Here is a 24364-nt window from a genome sequence, read left to right on the forward strand (position 1 = left end):
GAGAAACTAAACTGAAGCCCATGTGACTAGAGCCCACGCTCTGCAACAAGAGAAGCCACCGCAATAAGCCTACGCACCACAACGAAGAGTAGCCCCTGCTCTCCGCAACCAGAGAAAATCCTGCGTGCAGCAATGAAGACCCAATGCAGCCAAAAATAAATTAAATAAATAAAAATTAAAAAAAAAAAACACAAGAAAAAATTGTTTAATGTAACTTTTATTAGCAGTTATAATACACAAACTCAATATAGAACTAATATGTCACTAAATAAAATCAGAAGATTTTATAGTAATATAAAATATAGAGATTTTGGGTTTCCCTGGTGGCGCAGTGGTTGAGAGTCCACCTGCCGATGCAGGGGACATGGGTTCGTGCCCGGTCCGGGAAGATCCCACATGCCGCGAAGCGGCTGGGCCCGTGAGCCATGGCCACTAAGCCTGCGCGTCCGGAGCCTCTGCTCCGCAATGGAAGAGGCCACAACAGTGAGAGGCCTGCGTACCGCAAAAAAAAGAAAAAAAATAGAGATTTCCAAGCTACCATGGGATTAATAAGATGATCATATCTTATTCAATTAACAAAAAAGGCAAAGCTTTCTGAAAGGTGAAATCCAAAGTTTCTGTATGCTTATTATTAGTACAGTTAAAATGAATATCAGTCCTTAAAATAACTGACAATTTTTGAAAAATGACCACATACTATGGAAAATGGAATCAAGTATTTTAAATACAAATTTTTTTTCAATAGAGCTGCATCTCCTGAGTCATATATTTATTAAGCGCCAACTATATGCAAGGCACTGTCTCTGCAGACTGGAGGAAGCCAAGATAATCAGGCTACTATTAGAAAAAGCAGAGCAGACCATTACCCACCTCCCATTTATAGCTGTTCATTTTCAACTACAAAAGCTGATTGCTTTTGTAATAAGAGTGTCTCTGGGCCTCTAGCAGACCAGGTATAAGAGCTGGCAGATGGGAAATCTGGCAGGAAGTAGCCAGATTTATTCTATGATCAAAAAACTTAGTTTCTCTTATTTATTTATGATCAAAAAACTTAATTTCTCTTATTTAGAAAATTAGAGGATCCCTGGTGAGCAACTGACATGCAATTCTAGAACAATCCGAAAAGTAGTTAATATATAAAAGATTTTCAAGGGTAGAGATTTAAATCCTCCCTCAATAAATTATGCCGTATTTAATTACTTACATTATTAAGAATGTATTTCTTTAGTTTAACCTAAATTTCTCCTTCCAATGTAATTATATCACATTTTATTCAGTTTTCTGAGGAAATGGAGAACTATCACTAGTATCTGTGTGGAGGACCAATTTAAAGCCAACTGTCCTTTCTAATCCTTAAGATGCTACCAGAAAACTACTAGAGCTCATCGATAAATCTGGTAAAGTTGCAGGATACAAAATTAATACATAGAAATCTCTTGCATTTCTTTACAATAACAATGAAAGATCAGAAAGAGAAATTAAGGAAACAATCCCATCTACCACTGCATCAAAAAGAATAAAATCCTAGGAGTAAACATACCTAAAGAGGCAAAAGACCTGTACTCTGAAAAATATAAGACACTGATGAAAGAAATCAATGATGACACAAACAGATAAAGATATACCATGTTCTTGGATTGGAAGAATCAATATTGTCAAAGTGACTACACTACCACAGGCAATCTACAGATTCAATGCAATCCTTAACAAATTACCAGTGGCATTTTTACAGAACTAGAACAAAAAAATTCAGAATTTGTATGGAAACAAAGAAGACCCCAAATAGCAAAAGCAATCCTGAGAAAGAAAAACAGAGCTGGAGGAATCGCACTTCCTGACTTCAGACTATACTACAAAGCTACAGTAGTCAAGGCAGTATGGTATTGGCACAAAAACAGAAATATAGATCAATGGCACAGGATAGAAAGCCCAGAAATAAACCCATGCACCTATGGTCAATTAATCTACGACAAAGGAGGCAAGAATATACAACGGAGAAAAGACGGTCTCTTCAGTAAGTGGTGCTGGGAAAACTGGACAGCTACATGGAAAACAAAGGCAGAACACTCTCTGACATAAACTGCAGCACTATCTTTTGGGATCCACCTCCTAATGAAAATAAAAACAAAAATAAACAAATGGAACCTAATTAAACTTAAAAGCTTTTACACAGCAAAGGAAACCATAAACAAAATGAAAAGACAACTCACAGAATGGGAGAAAATATTTGCAAAGAAGCGAACAACAGGCGATTAATCTCCAAAATAAACAAATAGCTCATGCCACTCAATACCAAAAACAAGCAAAAACAAAACAAACAAACCAATCTAAAAATGGGCAGAAGATATAAATAGACATTTTTCCAAAGAAGACAGACAGATGGCCAAAAAGCACATGAAAAGATGCTCAACATGCTAATTACTAGGGAAATGCAAATTAAGACTACAATGAGGTATCACCTCACATCAGCCAGAATGCCCATCATCAAAAGGTCTACAAACAATAAATGCTGGAGAGGTTGCGGAGAAAAGGGAACCTTCCTACACTGTTGGTGGGCATGTAAATTGGTACAACCATTATGGAGAACAGTATGGAGGTTCCTTAAAAAGGTAAAAGGAGAATACAGAGAATTACAGTATGATCCAGCAATCCCACTCCTGGGCACATACCTGAAGAAAACCACAATTTGAAAAAATACATGCACCCCAATGTTCACTGCAGCACTATTTACAATAGCCAAAACATGGAAGCAACCAAAATGTCCATCAACAGAGGAATGGATAAAGAAGATGTGGTACATATATACAATGGAATATTACTCAGCCATAAAAAAGAATGAAATTTTGCCATTTGCAGCAACATGGATGGACCTAGAGATTATCATCCTAAGTGAAGTCAGACAAAGAAAGACAAATATCGTAAGATATAACTTACATGTGGAATCTAAAACAGTGATACAAATGAACTTATTTACAAAACAGAATGAGACTCACAGACTTCAAAAACAAACTTATGATTACCAAAGGGGAAAGGCTGGGGGAGGGATAAATTAGGAGTATGGGATTAACATATATGCACCACTATATATAAAATAGATAATCAACAAGAACCTACTGTGTAGTACTGGGAACTCTATTCAATATTCTGTAATAACTTTTATGGGAAAAAAATCTGAAAAAGAATGGATATATGTATCCTAATCACTTTGCTGTACACCTTAAACTAACACAACACTGTATATCAACTATAATATAAAATAAAAATTAAAGAAAAGCCACCTCCCCTTTCTATTTCTTCAAATGTGGAAAAGCCAAACTTGATCCAATATTTATATAAAGACCCAGCAATACAGAACACAGCAGAAAGCTATTTCACCCCACATCTTGTATTATGTACCTCTTAAGATTATGTCTACCAAAAAAATTAAAAACAACTCACTGAGAAAACCCACGAAAACTCCTAACTCATTTTTTTGTCCACTATAATTCACTGATCTCTCAACAACTTCTCCCCATATTATCTCAGTTCACAAAATGATTATTTGGCCCAGTCAAATTTACCATAAAAGTACAAACACGGAAAAATGTCTACAACAAAGTGTCTAGCATAAAGGCTGCTACAAGTTTCTAAGTTTGAAAATCTAACATCAAAAACAAAAATTAAAAAAATGAAGAGCTGAGATACAAAATGGGTGAACTGTGCACATAAAATATTTGGATTCTAGAATTAAAAATAGTTTATGAAATAAAATTTAATAACTATATCAAATTTTAGTTTTGCTAAATGAAAAAATTATAACAATTGGAACAATTATTTAGCAACCAAAATACTGACACTTGGGACAGGAGAAAACAAAATTAACTTTAAGATCTTATTCCTTTGAGAAAGAGAAGAAGCAAGAAAAACTTATCTACAATTTTCTTCCTAATAAAGATGCTTACGACACTTGCATGTCTATTTAAGCCTCAGGGAGTTGGACCTGGGTTATCCTGACTTTGCCAATAACTAAAGATGTGATTTGGGTAAACTACATATCCACTTTGGGGTTTTTCACTTATAAACAAACTTTAGTTTTTTCACCTATAAACAAAAAGAGCTGAACCAAAGATGGTGTGTAAAGGTAGCTTACAGATGAGAATTTCTGTCATCTTCCAATATGGTTAAAAAAAATTTTTTTATATACATGAACATATGTATATATTCACCTGCACACAAACATACATATCTCAATACCATTCTGAATCTCTATTTTCGTTAGTTCTGAAGAAAACTTTAAACTTAGCAATATTAAGTACTATTTCTTTGTAATAAGACTCTTTGACATAAAAATTAGAAAATAAATCAGCAGTCCACTGTTTTAAAATATAATGTATTAACAGAAAATCTGAGGTATAGTAAGCTGAGAAGATTGCCAATGAAAAGACAGCTTGTTATTCAGTTACCCAGAGGAGGGTAAGAGTTACCATGCCCCAGCGGGCCACACTGGGGGGCACCAGGGTGGATCAGGAGGCAGAGGGCCAGAGAGGAATTGTGGACAGGATCCTTTATTGTGGTTTCCACAAAAAGGAAAAGGCACGAGGCAGGAGGAACAGAGGCAGGGCAAACAGGCTTAGGACTGGCCAGTGTGAATAATTTCAAAGGGCTCTGGAGCATGAGGTCTGTCCTTTGTTGTCTGGTACCTGGTCCTATGATTAGAGCAGGTAGATAGTGGCCTGAAGTATGACGGCCATAAAGGATGTGGTTGTGGGGTGGGCTCTTGAAAAGTACACTCAAGGTGGAGTTGTTTACTATCTCTAGGAACTTGTTAACCCTGGAAAGGGCAGTCCCTCCAGGGTCAGTGAGGCCCCAGATGTCAAAGCATCAGAAAACAGAAAATAAAACCCATAGTTAACACACCCAATTAAGCTAAGTAACAGAGAAGTCTCACTTCTTTCTACTGGATATTTATTGAATGTTTAATACATTACCAGAATGGCACTGTATGTTGCAACAAAATGAACATGTGATAGAAAATGAGACTGCAAAATATTAAACACATACACATATTAATTTAGAAAAAAAGAGTAAGGGTAAATTTATAATAATAATAGTTTACATCCATTCAGTGCTTTGCTATTTACAAAACATTTCCACATGCTACTCCATTTAATCCTCAGAAAAACCCAGTTTAGTAGGCATTTTGTTATCTTCATTTTACAGGTGATTACGACTAAGGCTCAAGAACACTAAAGGCCATCCCCACATCACAGACAGTACCTGGCAGACCAGGGGGCTGAGGGCAGGTCTTGATTCCTGTCCATCTCTATTTCACCAGCACCACAATGTCTCCTTCGTTTTAAGTTAAGCCTACAGTATTATTATGCAAAAACAAATAGCTATTCCTAACCAATGAGAACTGAGTGTTCGATTGCCTTTACTATAACAACTGGGCTAACATATTGAAAAGCATGTAGGATTCTTAATAACATAAATAAATAAATAAATAAGTAAATCCTTTACTAGGGGTGCTTTTAAGGGATATTTGAAGGCACAATTTTCTTTATGTTTTTTTTAAACTTCTGTATAACAGTTGAGTGCTAGACCTCACATAACCTTTTTAAGACATGATTCCCAAAACAACTCTTGTTTCTCAGTAATCATAGGGAATTAAATATATACTTTTAAAAGTGTTTCTATAAATTAAAATTAACTTTACCAAATGAAATCCAAGCAAGTATTATATTAAAAATTGCTTTTGAAACTCATTTGTTTAAAAAAATCCTGTTTTATCATTATTTAATTTTTAAAAAATTCCTCATAGAAGTCCCTCTACGAATCATCTTGACATCAGCACAATCCAGCATTTAAAGAAGTACTTTCTTCCCGAGGTAGCAGCTGGAATCTATATTAAACTCCCCTTTGCCAGTAGTTGTGAAGCTGAAAATGGAGTTCTCCCTGCTTTAATATCCCAAGCAGAAAATTCTAAAGTTTAAACAGATGAAAATACAACTGCTCTTATGAGACCTCTTTGGACTACAAATCAGCTGTCATATTCTTCACCTTCTAGAATAAGAAGTAAGACAGTTTCTCCTTTGAAACTGAGATACAGAGATCCACCTAACTCTTCTACTTCTAAATTTGTAGATTTTACACTATCATCCGTGGGGCAGGCTGACTAGAAATCTAAGTCATGAGGTGCTAAGGTAATAAAATAGTTAGGTGGATTGAGATGGTTACTGTAAAGTTGGAAAACAGGAAGGCAGCAAAGACAACAGTAAAATCTCTGGTCTGAAGATCAGGAACTAGCTTTTGGAAAGGTTAGAAGGTAATACTGCATAAGAGAGTTCTCTGGCTACTGCAGCAGTGTTTGTTCTCACAGGGCTATCGATGCTTCTTCTTGGCTAGAGAAGCTCAGGCCTAGGCAAGCATACTCCCTGGCTTAAAGGGCAGCTGGTCTCTGACCAGGGATCTTCAACGCCTATATCCACCAGCAAGGGCATTCTGAGTAGTCAGATGAGGTCCCAGATGGCGATCTGAATGCCCAAGTGTTTAGGGCCCTGGTCCTCATCTTCGCTGTTGCTGATGGCTGGGCATACGTCTAGTTTAAAAGGATGGTGGCAAATCATTTTCTAAAAAAATTCTGCAAATCCTTAGTAATGACTCAAACCTAGATGAATGACCTTCTTTAAAAGGCAACAGCATTAGATTCAATACCAAATTTGGCTTCAAAGGTTTGCCAAAACAAAAACAAAACCCGACATTTTTGAAATACTGACATATCTCTTTCACAGTTTTACTTCAAAAAGTAACCGATTCGATTTAAACACTAGAAATATTGTTAAATGATATTTTTCCTGAGTTTTCCTCTTGGCTCAAATGGGCTTGAAATAAAATATAAGCGCAATTTGGTTTCTACACATTTGTGCTTAAAATTATAGAATTTTTAACACTAAACAAAATTACCTCAAATATTTCATTTTACAAAATACACACAAACACAAATAGTTCATTGTAACAAAAGGAAAAAAACCAAGACCTCCATTCCCAAAGGTAACACAACTATTTAATGGAAGAGACATGTTACCAGCACAGAGCTCTTTTCTTAAATATGTCAGTTACCTCTGCTCAACACAAACTGCTCATAGAATGAAACATGTTTGTCTTCCAGTTTGCAAATTATACATAGTTATCACTGCCAGCTCAGACAGCTGCCAAAGGATCCTTTAAAAAGCACGGAGAGCTGTCTGAATACTTTGATTTCAACAATCCAGTTTTCTCTGTGATTTGGGGTGTGGGTATAGTGTGAGGAGGTGTGCTAATTTTTTAGGATTACCCCAAAATGGGTTGGTATCCTTAATTATAGGGTAGGGTTAGGAGAACAAGGATGGTGATGAATAGGTCCACAGATGTAGAATATAATCCCCTTAACTTTTTACTCAATATGTTTATAATGAGTAAATGTATATATGTAAATGTGTACACACACACAAACTTACAGATAGACAAAATGAACTCAATCACATCTTTTGAAAATACAGACTAAATTTACTCCGTCCTCATATACTATAAATTTACTCTGGTGTATCAATCTCTTAGAAAATGTAAATTGGTCTTTAACTCTCTTTGGTATTTAAAATTGAGGGGGGAAAAAAGAAAAACCTTTAAAAACTTTTCATGGAAGCAACTTCCTTGGCCCCAAGGACTTATGATAAAACAGCAAAAATAATTTTGAGTCTAGGTGGAATCTGCGTTCTTTCCCCAACATTCCCATGTGTTAATTCTGTAACACTGGGCAAATTATTTAACTTTTCTGGGCCTTGATTTTTCTCATCTACTAAAAATAGCAATAACCTAACAGTGATATAAAACAAAACTCACGTAGAACAAAGTATAGGCCCCATGAGTAGAGAAGAAATATCTACTCTACAATGTATGGTATACATTGTATGGTATATAGTGGCAGATACTCAAATATTGATGTATCTTGTTTCTTATTTATCCAGTAAACAACAATAATAAAGTTATAGCACCATCCCCGTCAAATGAATAAAGTTATAGCACCATCCCTGTCAAATGAGTTAATGCTACATAAAAATGACACGCAGGATTATCTGAAGAACACAAATTCTATACATATAATTTTTATGATCTTTGGATTTTCTTTAAGTCATTTCATGGAGATATTTCCTTCAGATAGTAGAAAGTTTATATCTATACTGACATGTCACATCCTGATCAAGAAGCAAGTGATGAAAATACAGGCCTCAGGAAGTATATATTTTTTGGTATACTTGATAATTTTATTCATTTTATATTAATACAATTAAATAACAGTGTGTATAAATATAGCACAGACATTAATTATCAATATATGCTGATTTAATAATATTGCTTAATACAAATTAACATTAAATTCTAATATTAACAGTTTACAAATATTAATGAAAATAAAATATAAGACTCCTCTGTGCCTTACATTCTTAGAATCTGGTTTTCAAAATTCATTCAGAACTGGTTTATGGTATACATATATTTAGTAAAGGAAATATTCTTATTAGCCTCAAATTCCCTATCAACACAGGATACCACAAAGTAATAAAACCTTTTTTTATTCTAATTCTCTCTGTGGTACATATGCCCTGTGTCCCAAAGGGTGATAAAGAGTCAGAGTGCTCACCTAAAGAACTTATTGAACATACTACCACAATTACACTAAGGTAACTTAAAATCATATTGCTTAGCTGTAAAGATAGTCCTGTTCACCTAGACCAGACTTATAAAATATTTTCACTTACTAGCTGCCTAACATATGGCTATATGCCCTTGGTCAAGATACTAACCTCTGACAGCCTTGGTTTCCTGTTCGAAAAACTAAGGTCACCATCACTACCTTCTCCATAGGACTGCCAAAATTAACTGAGTTAACATATATATAATGCTTAAGCACAAAGTCTGACACATAAGAGACAATGAATTGTTTCCACAACTGGTCACAGGAAACACACTGCAGTACATAGGGAGTATACGGTGAGAGACTGTAAGTGGTAATGGTGCCAGGGTTCTAGAAACAGAATGTGTTTGGATTAGGTGGCCTTGAGCAAATTATTTACCACTCTAGGCCTCATTTTTGCACCTGACAGTACTCAACTTTATAGGGTGCTCTGAAGAGTAAATGAGTTAATATACCAAGTGCTGCATACAGTATCTGGCATACTATAAACATGCAGTAAATGTGAGCTTAAATATAAAACAAACATTAAGGGTTAAAGCACACTTGTTTCGTTTCATTCATGAAAGAAAACAGAACGACTTCTTTCCCTATTAGAACATTATGGAAGTGGGAGTTCAGCCCCATGTTATTCAACCTCATAAGGAACATATCAAGCCTCACAATACAGATGCTGGGTACCTATTTGCTGACTGAATTTATGGATGCAGTCGGCTAGCAGGGAGTCCATGAAATGGATGAAAGTCTATCAAGAGGTTACTAGAAACTATTACCCGCCCTATCATTAAAATCAATTTAAGTACTGACATCCTACCAATGAGGACAAAAGGTGAGAGAAATTCTAGAAATAAAAATACAATGTGCTTTAACTTTATAAAACTAAAAAACAAATAATCAATTTGATTATTTATGAAACAATCAAATTACTCCTTCAACAAGCATATTATCATAGTCTGTCCTATTTATGACAAATATCTGTCAAATGTCAGTGTCTCAAATTGGTTCGTATGTAGATTTAAATATATGGGAAAATGCGTAGGATTTACAAACCACTTTAAGTGTATTTACCTTACATAAATCCAGTTAGTACTCGTCATCATATGCATCTAGTGTCTTCCTCTTCCCTCTTCTCCCTCAAGTCCCTGGTTTAGACACCCTCAACTACAACAAGGACTTTCCACCCTCTCCCCCAACCCCACACCAGGCACAGGTACCCACTTACCACAGCACAGATCACTATCTGGTTCCTATACTTCTGTGCAAAAGCAGCTCCGCTTCTGTGAACAAAAAGCTGTGGTGACTTGACTCATTATTACAGAACTGTACTAAACCCTCTATGACTGGCCACATTATGAGGCACCTACATGAGAACTTCTGAGGGACAGAAACAACCTGGAGACTTTAAACACCTTTGATTTCTCCTCAAAACTTCCCCCACTGCTAAGATTCTCACAGCAACTGTCTCTCAAAACATATGAACATATGTGTAAGTTCCTCTGTTATTTAATTTTTACTACTCATTTTTTCCTTTTATAATCATAAACTCTCATTCCTTTTCAAGTATTTGTCTTGAATCCATCCCAAGGATCTACCCATCCCATTCTCCTATGCAATCAACATTCTCCACCTGTGGGCCTTCCCCTAGTTCAGCATCAGGATTATTTATATTGAGCAATGTTCATCGATGTGTGAAATAGAAAAAAACATACACGTAAGACACAGCTCCTGCCTACAGGAGGTTTACAGTTCAACTTTAACGTATACTAATATTCCTTGATCTAAGCCTGAATTTTGCATTGTTTATAGAAGACTCCTTAAATGAATTTCTGACATGTAAAATCCAACATAACCTGAAATAGCCCTCCTCATCCCAACCTTGCAAACTTTTTAGTCATCCTTTTAAGGCCTGGCTCAGTTATCACCCTCTCCATGAAAATATCCCCAGAATTCTACAAGCAGAACAAGTTTTTCCTTCCTTTGGGCTTCTATAACACCTCATTCACAGCCTTTATAAACCAAATGCCATGTTGTACTTTAATCGATTATATAGTCATCGTATTCCATTAAGTCTAAGATGCAAGTAATCATAAGAAAGAAAAAATATTCTGCTAATTAAACTATGACATGCCTTTGCTTATAAGGTGGATTTCAATTTCCAAGATGTTAAAAAAAAAAAAAGTATGTTTTAGAAGCAAAGAGATATGGTTATGTCTCCCCAACAGGTAATATATTCTGTGAGAGAGGCAAATTTGTCTCACTTCATTTTCAGTTTCTCAATGCCTATTACCATACTTGATACAGAGGAAAGGAACCAGCAAACCTGATGTTTTTACCTAATTCCTTAATACTTATTTCATGTCACCATTCTGTGTACTAAAGAGAGGTTCAACAACCTGTCTTTTGTATTAAGCAACTTCACTGCCATAGCCTTTCTCAAGATCACTATGAATTCGTGGCTAAATTATTCCAACAACATCCTTTCCACTGGGCTCCTGATTTCTTACTTCTCCACACTTTTATCTATAGAGAAACGCTCTAACAATATCATTTGCAAACTTATTATTCATGTTTTTCAAACTTATTATTATTTTGGCAGAATCTCTTCTTCAAACAAAATGTAAGCACACAGTGCAATAAACACACAACTTCTCTGGCTGAAGCAGGGGTGGCAGGCTGTCCACTGGGCATGCCCTGAGCTACTCTGTGAGACCACTATGCCTCTATCGAGCACACAGATGAGAGAACACAGCTCCCTGTGTTAACTCTAAGCTTCCATGCGAGGGCTCTACCCTTTTCATTCCAAGTTCAACTGCTTGGCTCAAGACATCCTCTCTTCACCTCTCTACCCTCAAAGTTTCAAATACCCACTTCCCAAACCAATCTTCACCTCAGAAAGCCCTCCCTGTTTACTGCAAACCACTGATCTCACTTGTCTTTGAGCTCTCCTAGTCATTTTCCATAGCTCAAAACCCAGCACTTAAGTATAAACTCTCATATGCAATTGCAGCAAGCCATATAATTGATTCATGTATGTAAGTCTTATCTCCCCAACATAAGTAACCTTTTTAGACAGGCGAGTACTTTCAGAGCTTACATAGACAGTACGCAGCAGACATTTAGGTCTTACTATACTGAAACACACTGCTTCGTTTCCACCTGTAGATACACCCCTCCCCATATCCTTAGCTGCACTTCACCAAAGCTTTCTGATACTCCTTTTATACAGATCTCTCTTTTACTTCTGATCTTTAACTCAAGCTAATACGCATATCGAAAACTACTCATTCTCCCGCTTTACTATTTCACATTCTTCTAGTGGGCGAGAGTCGCCATGTAGAGATTTTTACCAGGTTACCAACTTCCAAATATAGTTTTCTTTACAATATCCAAAGCCTTTTTATACATATCATCTCATCTGATCTTTGCAGCTCTATGAGGCAAAAAGGGAAGGAATTAATAGCACTATTTTACAAATGAAAAAAGGATTGAAGCTCCAATTATAATATGTTTGCCCAGGATGGAATAGCTAATGGAGAGCAGTACCCTAACAAAAATATAAGAGTTCTAATTCCTAATCCTGTTGTATTATATATTTTAAAACGTTATTTTCCCCTGCTGCCTCAACATCCCCACAAGCAGGCTGTAAGCACCCGGCCCAGGCAACCAGGTGCACCAGTGTGATAAGGGTTGCTCCTGCCACAAGGTTCCCTTCCTACCTTCCCCTGACTGTGACCAAGCAGCAGTTAAACAAACCAATGAAATTCCCTCACACACTGATCCTTCAATAAAGGCACCTGCCCATGGATTCTTGCTCTCTCTGCTCCCCACCTGCTAGGTTGAGCCAGATCCCTTGGCATCACCTCCCATGTGTGCACCTCCCCTCTCAGTGCAAACTGACTGCCTCTCTAGGACCTGTGTGTATAATAAACTTATTTTCCTGGGCCTCTCCTGTGTCTCCTCTTCTGGTTGCACCTGACTGATGATCACCTAAAAGAACACAAAATACCTGTGATCTAGGAAGCCTCTCAGAGTACATACATCTGCAGTAATAATAAACCTACTACTTGAACTACACGGCTGATCAAGCCCAGATAGTCCCTACTCCTAACTTTATTACCATACCTAAGGCAAAAAGAACTTCATATATGGGAATTATTACTTTTTCTATTCCAAAGGGTCTCGGGCCTCAAATATTTTTTTAAAAGCGCCTATGTGCTAGATATTCTGAGTCAAAAAGAAAGACCTACTTCATTTGTTTACTCCACAGGATAAATTAACAAATTTGAAGCTCTGAGCGCTTCCCACAGTTTGAACTCCATCAGTATACTGACTTTCCAACTGCTCTCTAAGTCTACTGAAGAAAAAGTAATCACATTGTTCATACTAAACTGTCATTATCAGAAATATGACTATGGCTAAAGAGCTACTGAGATAAAATATCCTAACTACAAATTCAATGTTGGGCACTTTAGTGTGTTTTTAAAATACTAATGCTTTGGTAGTCACCTAACAGAAGTGCAAATGACATAGAAAAATAGCATCTAAGAGCACAATCAGTAAGTCTAACAAATAACGAAGAACAGAAATCTATTAATTTATGAATTAAAGTATTGCATTTATTTCTTAATAGAATTTATCTCAATAATACTGCCTTTGTAATAAGAAAAATGGTAAATGTGACCCTCAAACCTCCCCTCCACCCTCACCAAATCCCTACTTAGTCAATCATTTAAGTTTAACACGACTTACAAGGAACTCTCACCATATGCTGGATGGAAGTACCCAGAATAGAACTACGTACTCAAATATTCATAGAATCCTAAATTTTAGAATTAGAAGACTCACAGATTATCTAATCAAACCTTCTATACAACACAGGAAATTCTATATTTTAGTGTCTCTGATAGATGGACACCCAGCATCTAACAACAGGAAGATCACTACTTCATGAAACAAACCATTCCATTACCGCACAGCATTAGCTCATGTGTGTGTACATATACTTATTGTATTGGTTTCCCAGGGCCAAAACATAACAGAACTTTATTAAAAAACAAAAACAACAAAAAATAGCTCTTCACATACCCAAAGAAGCTGTCACACTTTCTCTTATTTTCTTTTAATAACAACCCCCCTCTCTCTGATTATTGCTAGTGTGAAATGTTTTCCACACGTTTCATCCTGGGAAGCCTTCTCGATATGCTCGCCAGTTTGTCACTGTCCCATTTAAAATGTGCCACACCCAGCATTGTACGCAGTATTGCAGAAATGGTCTGACAAGCATAAAGTACAGGAGCTTTACTCTACTCTTAGTTCATATTAAGCCAATAAATCCCAAATCATCTTCACATGTCCTGCTGCCAAACCACGTTTTCCATCTTGTAGGTGAACAATCCTGCCCCCCACCCCTCAACTTTAAATAGAGGATCTTACCTGTTATATTTATGTTGCTAATTCTGGCCCAGCATTCTGGTCTATTAAGATCACTGGGCATCTCAATTCTATGCTCTATCATAATTGTTAGCAACATCTCCTGGCTTTGTCTCATCTTTGAATTCAGTAAATAGGTCACCCTTCAGTATAAAATTTGAAAAAAATGTTCAACAGGACTGTATCAAGGATAGAACCCTATGCCATAATACCAGAGACCTCTACCTCTGCTGAGGTAGACAATCAACATTTTTCATATAATAGAGCAACCAGGTACGAGCCTTTAAAGAAATCATGACTATCAAGGCTGAAATCAAGATACATTGTACTGACATTATTTTGTATACTCATCTGGAAACTCTAAAGAAAGAATTTATGAACCTCGTTCCTTAGTGAACCCATACTGGTTCCCAATGATCCCTGAATTCTTTTAAATGCTCAGAGGCCAACTACTCCATAATTCATTCAAGGACTTTGCTAGGACGGTTATCAAGCTCATTTGTCTGTAGTGTGGGATGTTTTCAAAAAGGGAGGTGCTTATTCATACTCAATTCTTCCATGCCGCATAATTTTTAAGTTACTGATATGGCCTGAAATGAAACCGGAAAGTTCCTCTAACTTTAGGATAGCATTCGTCTAGATCATCCTGACTTCCGAAGAGCAACTAAACGTCCCCTACCTCCTGACTTACCTTGAATAAATATCTCGGAGTGAGTTACAGCTCTAGTCATTTCAGCCAGAACTGCATTTTCCTCGCTGGTTAACAGCAGCAGAGTGGAGGAGTTCTGCCTTTTCTTGATATTACACCATTTTGCTAAAACAATGAGCATCTCTTTCTCTGACTGAAAACCTTATAAGTTGTTTGAAAGAATTTTAAAAGCCTGACTTTATTATGAGCTTCTGTTTAACTGACTATTATTAAATGTCATGCTTCTTTTTGTTTTTATCCTGTGCCTCTACTCCTATCTTCCACATACACTATTTTGAAATCTGAGTGTAACATGGAAGTCTCCATGCAGCCACACTAGTTTCTTTCACTACTTTCTATCATAATTGTCTGTCAATGCCACATTGTCAGGGCTAGTAGAAACCTTAACTGCATAGTCAGCATTTCAATTTTCAAAACTGCTTACCCTTTAAGGGATTCAAGTATACATCAGATACAAAAAGGTGAAAAATAGCCTGTATTTGTAGACTTATTCTTTTACTGTATGTCTTGTGAACACCTTGGAATCAGAGATGACTTTAAACCATGGCTCTACCACTTACTGGAGGGCAAATTTTCTTTTCTTTTTTTAAAAAAAAATTTATTAGAATATAGTTGATTTACAATGTTGTATTAGTTTCAGGTGTACAACAAGGTGAATCAGTTATACATATATCCACTCATTTTTAGATTCTTTTCCCATATAGGCCATTACAGAATACTGAGTAGACTTCCCTGTGCTATAGAGTAGGTCCTTATTAGTTATCTATTTTATACATAGTAGTGTGTATATGTCAATCCTAATCTCCCAATTTATTCTGCCCCACTTCCCTTTACCCCCTGGTAATCATAAGTTTGTTTTCTACATCTGCAACTCTATTTCTATTTTGTAGGTAAGTTCGTTTGTACCCTTTTTTAGATTCCACATATAAGCAAAGCTCAGTGAGGCTATCTGTAAAACAGGCACAGTAATCCCAAGGATACTGTAGGATATACTGAGATAGCATAAATACCTGGCCCAGCACATAACACACTCTAGGAAAACAATAAATGTTTGCTTTCTTCCTCGAATCTCATTTTAAAAAATCCATTTCTAACTACTGTTTGGGAAAAAATGCAGTATCTCAACAGCCCTAGAACTTGATTACCTACATACAGAATTTACTAATCTCTTCAAGTTCTGAATTTTCTTTTTCAAAAAGGACAAAATTATACCACTGAGATATCACCATTAAATTCAATAACAAGGAGGCAGATAGAATTGTGTTTTCCACCAATATTATATTCAATATATTAATGCTGAATATCCAGGAATAACAGACACAGTCTACCTGGGAGAAGACAACTCAAGCTGGATACTCTCCCCTCTCTGATCCCTAAACCTCAGCTACATTTACTCATAACCTAGCAAAAGATCTGGATAACAAAGGCAGAAATATGAGAAAGACAACTGGAGCAGAAGCCAGGATTCTAGTCCTCACTTTGCCACAAAGTACACGTCGTTCAACCTTCCTGGCTTCAGTTTCTTTAGTTCTGAACTACCACTAAGGGATGAGGGAGGGGGAAGGATGCTCAATTATCTTTAAGTTACCTTAGTTAACTACAATTTCAGTAAGTCTTTATCTCACCACACACACTTATATAAGTAATAGGTTTCCTCTGCCACAGTTTGCTCATTCACTAGGTAATAAAATGACAAGCATTAGGAACATACAATCTTATCTCATACCTAGATCAGAAGGGTACAGGACAGCCCACATATACATAGGCATATGGTCCGGTATCAGGCCAGGTTCCCTCTTTTACTGTCAATCCGTACTATGTCATCCCCAAGTACCTAATGTAGCACTGCAGAAACTCTGACCCATATTTCTCCTTTCACTTATAACAGAAAAACACAAAATTCCTTTACAGACTTTAGCAGCAATAACAAAAGGCTACAAGTGGTGAGCAATAGTCTCAAAGATCCTTTTAAACTAAAATTCTCTCATTTTGTAAATCTGTGTTATTTGTGCAAGATCTATGTAGAGCAAATTTTCCCTATCTTCCTTCTTAATCAAGCTTCCTTTCTTCCTCTTCAACTTGCTTTTATGCCTGCTCCAATATTTCTTAAGTATTACTTGTTATATACTCCTTGATTTAGATTTGAAAAGCAGATGATTAACACTGTTTTCCTTCACTCTCTTTTCCTGAAATCCCTCGCAAAGATGCCCTTTTAAAAAATTAATGTGGCTCTACAATGAGTACCTTACCTTCCAAGAAAAACTTAAAACTACACAATGATATTGTTATGTCATCATCAACAAATCTTAAAGGTCATGCTATACATTTTCTAATGGGTAAAACCAACTTGGTAGTTCAGAACCCAAATCTTGTACAGGGCACAAGATGTAAGTTCCTTATGATGAATTCCAATCTGTAACAAAGATTAGTAGAAGATTTTACTGGAAGAAAATTACAGGAGTAAATGTGACTTCTCTGAAAAAAGAAATAACCAAACACAGGAGACATATGTATACACAAAAATAGATGTGTATATGTTTATATATGTACATATACATATGTGTATATATGTGTATAACATATATGTATATGTTATTTTAAGATGCCTACTAGAGAAATCCAAATTAATACAACATATGGCAAAGGAAAACCATATTTGTATTAAACTGCTAGTCAATTTTCTACTTTTAGTAGCTCTGGAAAAAAGTTTGGTGCAAGAGGTTGATTCTACCGGATTAAGTTAGGTTTTTAAATTAAATAAAAATGTCAACTATTTCCTTTGGTCTCCATTTTCACCAATAATGAAGAACTGGCTCTCCCATTCCTGGTTCTGTTAATCCCCAAAGAAGTAAAAGAAGGTAAGAGAGAAAGTTCTTGAACAACCAGCAACATCTCCTCAAGTCTGAACTATCTTTATGTAAGAATTTGCACAGGAATGTTAATTTCCATTAAAACTGACAAAGAAATATCCATCCACCAAGCAAAAACATGATCTATTACCATATGTGATTAGGGCCAAAAATAAATCAAACTGCTGGCCAATGCAAGTTAAAATTTAGAAACCAATGGTCCCTACATATTCGAAATCCTTTAACTAAAGAGAAATAACTCCTAAAGTTCATTTTAACTACGGCACTTTGGCTACCAGAATACATCGTGAAAACAGGTAGTTCTTTTTGAGGAAAACATCATCCCCTTTCCTCACTTAGTTAAAACAAAGGATGTTCTTAAGCCAGCAGCATGATTAGTTATTACCTTCGCTCTTAACTTAAAATAGGATTTCAAACTCTGAATCCCAAAAAGGAAACAAACAATATGTAGCAAGAGTACATGTATTCAGTTCCTACTACAATTCTAACTAACTAAATGCTAGATGCTCAGCCTGGAACACAGGATTTCGAGCTGAGACCAAACCACAGAAACACATTATGCTGAATACGTTCTCAAGGAAAGAGGTTCCCCGTAGGATATCATTAACATTCTTATTTCATAAAATCAAGTATGAAGCGTCCCAGCTTCAAAAACTGGTTTCATTTGATTTACCTTGTATGATTTTTTTTTCTTTTTCTGTCCATATTATCCAGAACCTTTCCTATACTTCCTGAAGTAATATGAGGATGGATGGTGGAGAACTCTTAGCCCCTTGTCCTTGAGCTAGCCATTACATTTTGTCAAAGCTGATAATTTTTTCAAGCCCTGGTAATAGTTGTTACGAATATTCAGAGCAAAAATTTTCCCATAACTCAAACAATACCATTCTCCTGGGGGTGAACCAGGAAATAATCAAAAAGTACTAAAAAGTGAATGGGGACAAAAAGTAAAAAATCTCAACTTCCAGGGCTCATTTATAAAAGGGATATAGGCACTTGTTGCTCACTCTCTCCCTTTCAGAGATGGTAAAGTACCTGGTGTACCACTCTCAGTGTCTTAAAAGCTCAAAACCAAAAGAAATTAATGAAAACAGAGTTAATTCCTTAGCTTCATTAAAACCACTCCAGGGTGCTGCTCCCAATTCCAAATTGCTATCTTCTCCATCACCTTTATACCTTAATCCAGCAAACATTTGTCAAACACCTATTATGCCAGGAAGTAAAGTAAAATCTGCAAACAACCATACCCAGATTAACTACACAGAGTTGCTGAAATCGGGGTACATTTCTGGTCTTTGTAACATGGCTATCTTCTTAAACGATAGAGCATATGTATTAGAACATCAACAAAATTTAAAATCTTTGGTTTCAGGAAAAAACCAACTACATGAAGTTCAAATTTCCTTATACACCTGTGCCCCCCAAACCATATAAACTCTTTAAATAAAAAAATTATCCCTGAAAATGCAGGACTAAACACACCTATTGGGAGTGCTCAACACATAGCTAGTCAATATATATTTGTGGAATAAAAACTATAAATGGTACTTGTCAGAGAAATCCACCCTCTGAGGCACTTATGAACTAGGCTCGAAATCCATCACTTCCGAATTTTGCCATATAGTTCATTGCGGACGACTTGATCCTTGGTTCTCAAACTTAAATGAGATTTACAATCACCTGGACAGTTTGTTTGAAAGATTCCTTGACCACACCCCCCAAAAACTACAGTTCCAGAAAATGGATCCTGCATTTACCATAATGTATCATTCAAGTGAATCTGAGGCGGTCAGAAGATCATACTCTCAGTTACACCGGCTTACCCTCACAACAGGCAAAGGAAAAACTCTGGGTCATAATTGATGTCAATTAAAGAATAGAAAAACTGACTATTTCTAACCTAAATTATAAATTATTCAATTCTCTTCATCATAATTCACTAACTAATGCTTAAAAGGCAAGATAAAATATAAATGAAATAAATTTTGCTTTGACAATACAAATTGTCATTCAACCCACCCAAAACAGACATTTTTCTGAAATACTTAACTTATTATCAATGTTTAGAAAAAGAGTAGAAACAAAGCAAGGTAAGGACTATAATCCACAGAAACACACATATAATTGTGCTGTAATAGTCTTAGGGGAAAATGTACCACGCTCAAAACGCTCTTTGACTACGTTACTGTGTCTGTCAATACAGGAGCCACTAGCCACGTATGGCTATTTAAATTAATATTAAAGAAAATCAAGTAAAATTAAAAATTCAATTCCTCTGTTGCATTAGTCACAATTTAAGTGCTCAATAACCACACGTGGCTAGTGGCTAACATACGGGATAGAACAAATATAGATCATTTCCGTCATCACAGAAAATTCTGTTGGATACCTCTGGTTTATAATCAACGGGTATCTAAATAAAACATGTTACCTCTGTTCTTCTTAATCAGAGAGCTCTGACAACTTCCAAATCTTAAATATATACATCTACTTTAGGTAGTAACTGTAAAACAAGAACCCTAGCATAATTTATCTGAAACTTGTTTCAAGAAAGGTCATTCAAAAGTGATATGCTTATTCATTTCAGATTATCAAAACAGAAATAATTTAACTAAAGAGGTCTTAAAGTATCAAAGACACCAAAACCACACTTAGGTTTTCATAATCAAATGTAAAGTATTTAATTACTAGAAAACAAAAGGCGTTAGATGAAAAAAGACTGGTCCAAAATGATTAAAATACTTAATAAGACTGGTTTTCCAAATGCTTCAGAAGTATCTATTTACATGCATTAACAAATAACTGCTTTATAACTGATTTTAAAACAACCTTACTACAACAAATTCAAACTATTGACAGTTTACTGTCTATATTTTTAATTGCCTTCCACCAACTTCACACTAAAAACACCTATAAATAACATAACCGTCACAGATTTTACTTAAATATAATTTTATGTGAAGGACTATTCACTCAAATCCTGGTTTTAGCAGAAAAGTAGACATAAAAGTTAATGAAACAATTTGCAACTCAAAATTATCTCTCAACTGTATCAATACCTAGTTTAAAACAACACCGTGTAATAAAACGCAAAAGCACGGGCAACAAGATGCGGAAGCATGAGGAGTAACATACAGTAGCATTAAAACTGTAACAGACTCATAACTGTATTATTTCAGGTTTAAACCTACTTTCCCTTAAAGAAGATATAAACATCATTTTGACTAGGGTTCTTTCAGAAAAGTTCAAGTGTACACAAATTTGGTCTCTGAATTACAAAAAATTATGATTCTAATCAGGACGTTTAGCTCCGCAGAAGAATAATTTTATAAAATTCTCCAACGAATTTAACACATAAAACCTAATGCTGAATAGTATGAATGTGAATGGGTCACACTGATGATTACAGAGTCACGGTACTGAGTGTAACACTCCCGGGTATTTTAGTTTCCTTATGATTATCTGTTTACCTCAGAGGTTTACATCAAATCTGAGTTAGCAAAGAAAAACAATAACCATTATTAACAACCAGAGAGAAAAGATTGCAGTTGACTTACCTGCAACACTGGTGATTGTAACTGGAACTCCTTGCACTTGAACGCCCGCAGCACCCAGGTTGGCAACACTCACTGTCTGAAGATTAGGCACTGATGCAAGCTGGGCAGTATTCAAAGTTATTGGGGCGCCAGCAACAGCCACGGGAGCAATCTGAGCAAGAGTTGTGCCACCGCTTGAAGACACTGGGGTGATGGTTAATTGTTGGGATAACCCAGCATTCTGAACTTGCAAATTTGAAAGACTCTGAATATTCTGAACCTGTACAGTTTGCCAGCTGATTTGCCCTGAAGGTGTTAAAGTTGGAGCCCTGATAAGCACCTGAGTCGGATTTACTGCTTGAAGTTGAACATTCTGCAAAGGCTGCTGCTGGATGGTCTGAATCGTCTGCCCGGACTGGAGTTGAAATGACTGTGGTGGAATAGCCTGAATTATCTGTTGCTGAGGCTGTTGGATCTGGATCTGTTGCAAGATAGGCTGGCCTACAATTTGCACCTGCTGAAGGGAATTTGATTGATCCTGTGTATTCTGTATTCCATTAGACTGAAGCTGACTGGAGCTCTGGGCTTCAGACTCAGTAGCAGCAGGTGTTTGAGAATCTTCGATGGTGCGTTCAGAACTACTGGCTGATGTGCTTGCATACTGGCCCGTATCTGCTGAGCTCACTAACGTGTCACTGCTGCTCAGAGATGCTGATGCAGTGGTGGTGCAGGCAGTGGAGGAGGAGGGCGATTCTGGCATAGTACTGGCAGAAGCAGTAGTGGTGGGTGTGGGAACTAACTGACTCCCATTGGACGTCCCGCCATCAGTAGTAGGAGCAGACTGGCCGACCTGTCCAGTCCCTCCTCCAGCGGCCACACTGTTTATCACTGGCAAAGCTAAAGTCACTCCTCCAATATTAATTGGTAGAGTTGTTACAACTTGAGCCTGAGTACCAGGAAGGGTCTGTAATTGCAGTGGTATTGAGACACCAGGTCTAATTTGGACTGGAACTGTCTGATTTGCCAGGTTTTGAGCAAGAATATTCCCAGAAGCTGTCCTGTTAGCAGCTGTGAGTATAGCTTGATTATTACCTGCAGAAATGAGCTGAATTTGACCCTGCAAATCCTGTAGAGATGAACTACTAGTTGGATTGATTTGAATTTGCTGGCCTTCCACTGTTTGAAGTTGTGGAATCACTTGGTACTGTACACTACCACTTGGATTTTGTACTTGTATGACTTGAAACTGACCAGGGGAGGAAGAATTACCTGATTTAGTTTTTGTGGGAGATGCACTCCCGTTATTACTGCTGGAAGAACTAGATGAACTAGAAGCTGGTTGAGAAACGTTATTTTCTTTTGAAGCGGGAGGAGTGGAGGCAACAAGTTGCCAAGCGTTTCCAGCAAGTTGTGTTGTTACCAGTTCTAGCTGTTGTGGTTGATTTTGAAGTTGCACCAATCCTTGGCTTGGGTCTATAATGATTTGTTGTTGTCCAGTTGCTTGATTTTCACCAGGAGTCCCTATTTTGCTGCAAGTAGCTGCCAGTAAAGCCAGAGGAGAGGGCTGAGAGTCCTACCCAAAATGGGATGGTAAAGGAGAGGGGGAAAAAAAAAGTGGGCGGATTTAGTGAAGGCCAAGTAGCTGGGAGGGGTTTATTTATTTATTTATTTTGACAGCTCTACATTTCAGAACTCACTCAGGAAGTGGCAAAAATCAAAATAAATATTAACAAAAGCAGTAAGATATAGGAATAAGGAAGCAGATCCCGCACTATGAAGTTTAAATAAAAGGACATTTCTAACAAACTTTAAGTGTTATTTTCCTAAACTCAAAATGCCCTTGGGAGAATACACACCTTTTTCTTATAGTCTGAGTTCGTTCCTGGTGGAATTTTAAACAGCGATATCCCAAACATGTGAAATCTTTATGAATTTACAATTTAACTTCCTCACTCTCAGAAAGATGCTTTGAGTGGATAAAACATTTTTATTCTGTTCTTCACTTCTGGACATTTAAAGGGCATAACTCCCCTTTCCCCTTATGTTTCGTGATGAATTTTTTTTTTTTTTATATGTTTGCTTTTACCTGGGAGCCTGAGGTTTTGGGTTTTTTATTGTTATTCTCTGGCTCAGAGGTTTTCCCTCCTTCTGTAGCCATCGCCGCTGCCGCTGCCGCCGCCGCCGCCGCCGCCGCCTCCTCCTCCTCCTCCTTCTTCTGATCTGCAACAAACACCCCCATACACGACAACAGGTTATTAGGATTATTATTATTCGCCTTCCCCCTCTCCTCTCCTCCCCCTCCCCCCGAACATTAATCTCCATAAACCCGCGATCCACGCACACCGGCAAGGGGTGGGGGAGAAGGAGGGAAGGGAGGAGGGGGATATCACAAAACGTGGTTTGAAACCCGACCCATCGGCTCCAGAGCAACACCCAGAAGGTTGTTCTCTCTCAGACATTAAGACAAAACACAACCCTCCTTCCCTCCCCCTGATTCCCTCCCTCCCTCTCCTCCTCCCCTTAAAGCATCTCAGCGGCCCCGGGGGAGGGGGGAGAACCGAGCAGGGTCTGGGGAGGGAGGGAGGGAGGGAGGCGGTGGAGGAGACCGAGGGGGGTGGAGAATACGTACCGCTCATCCCGCATTAACAGGACAAACCCTCAGACGGAGACACAGGGATAGAGGTGGGTGGGGGTGGGGGCGAGGCGGGAGGAGAGGCCGGTCCCGCCCGCCCGCGGTGGCTCGGAGGAGGCTGTAGCTGGCACAGGCTCTGCCTCTTTTTCCGCGAATGGCCGCCGCTGGGCTGTGGCGTAGCAGCTCCTCTCTCCGCCCGAGCCCTGCTGACTCGCCCTTGATTGACAGCGGCGGCGCGCCGCGCGGGCGGCGGCGCGGGCCGGGGGCGGGGCCAGGGCGGCGCGAGCCCGGCCGACTCCCCACCCCCCTCGGCCTCTCTCTGCCGGAGCCGCCGACTCTCCACCCCTTCCCCCAGCGGATTGGCCGCCGACCTGCCGGGGGCCGGGGCGCTGGGGCCGCCTCCTCTCCACCCCCTTTCTCGGGGTTATTCGTTCAGCAGCTTTTCTTTTCCTCCCGTGGCTAGTCCGGCGCTCGCTCTCT

At 37.8% G+C, this 24364-nt stretch overlaps 1 protein-coding gene across 1 annotated transcript in view; it reads right to left on the minus strand.

Annotated features, from left to right (window-relative positions):
• Positions 1–23889, minus strand: part of SP4 (Sp4 transcription factor) — a 71634-nt gene extending 47745 nt beyond the window's left edge. Inside the window, exons 1-3 of the mRNA XM_082845871.1 lie at positions 23882–23889; positions 23339–23472; positions 21274–22825 (exon numbers count right to left, since the gene is read on the minus strand). Of these exons, the coding sequence (XP_082701997.1) occupies positions 21274–22825; positions 23339–23472; positions 23882–23888 (1693 nt within the window). The 5' untranslated portion in view covers position 23889. The remainder of the gene's footprint in view (positions 1–21273; positions 22826–23338; positions 23473–23881) is intronic.
• Positions 23890–24364: the final 475 nt, after the last annotated feature.

The sequence above is a fragment of the Leucopleurus acutus genome (genome assembly GCF_964270905.1).
Source record: "Leucopleurus acutus genome assembly, chromosome: 9".
Lineage (NCBI taxonomy): Eukaryota > Metazoa > Chordata > Mammalia > Artiodactyla > Delphinidae > Leucopleurus > Leucopleurus acutus.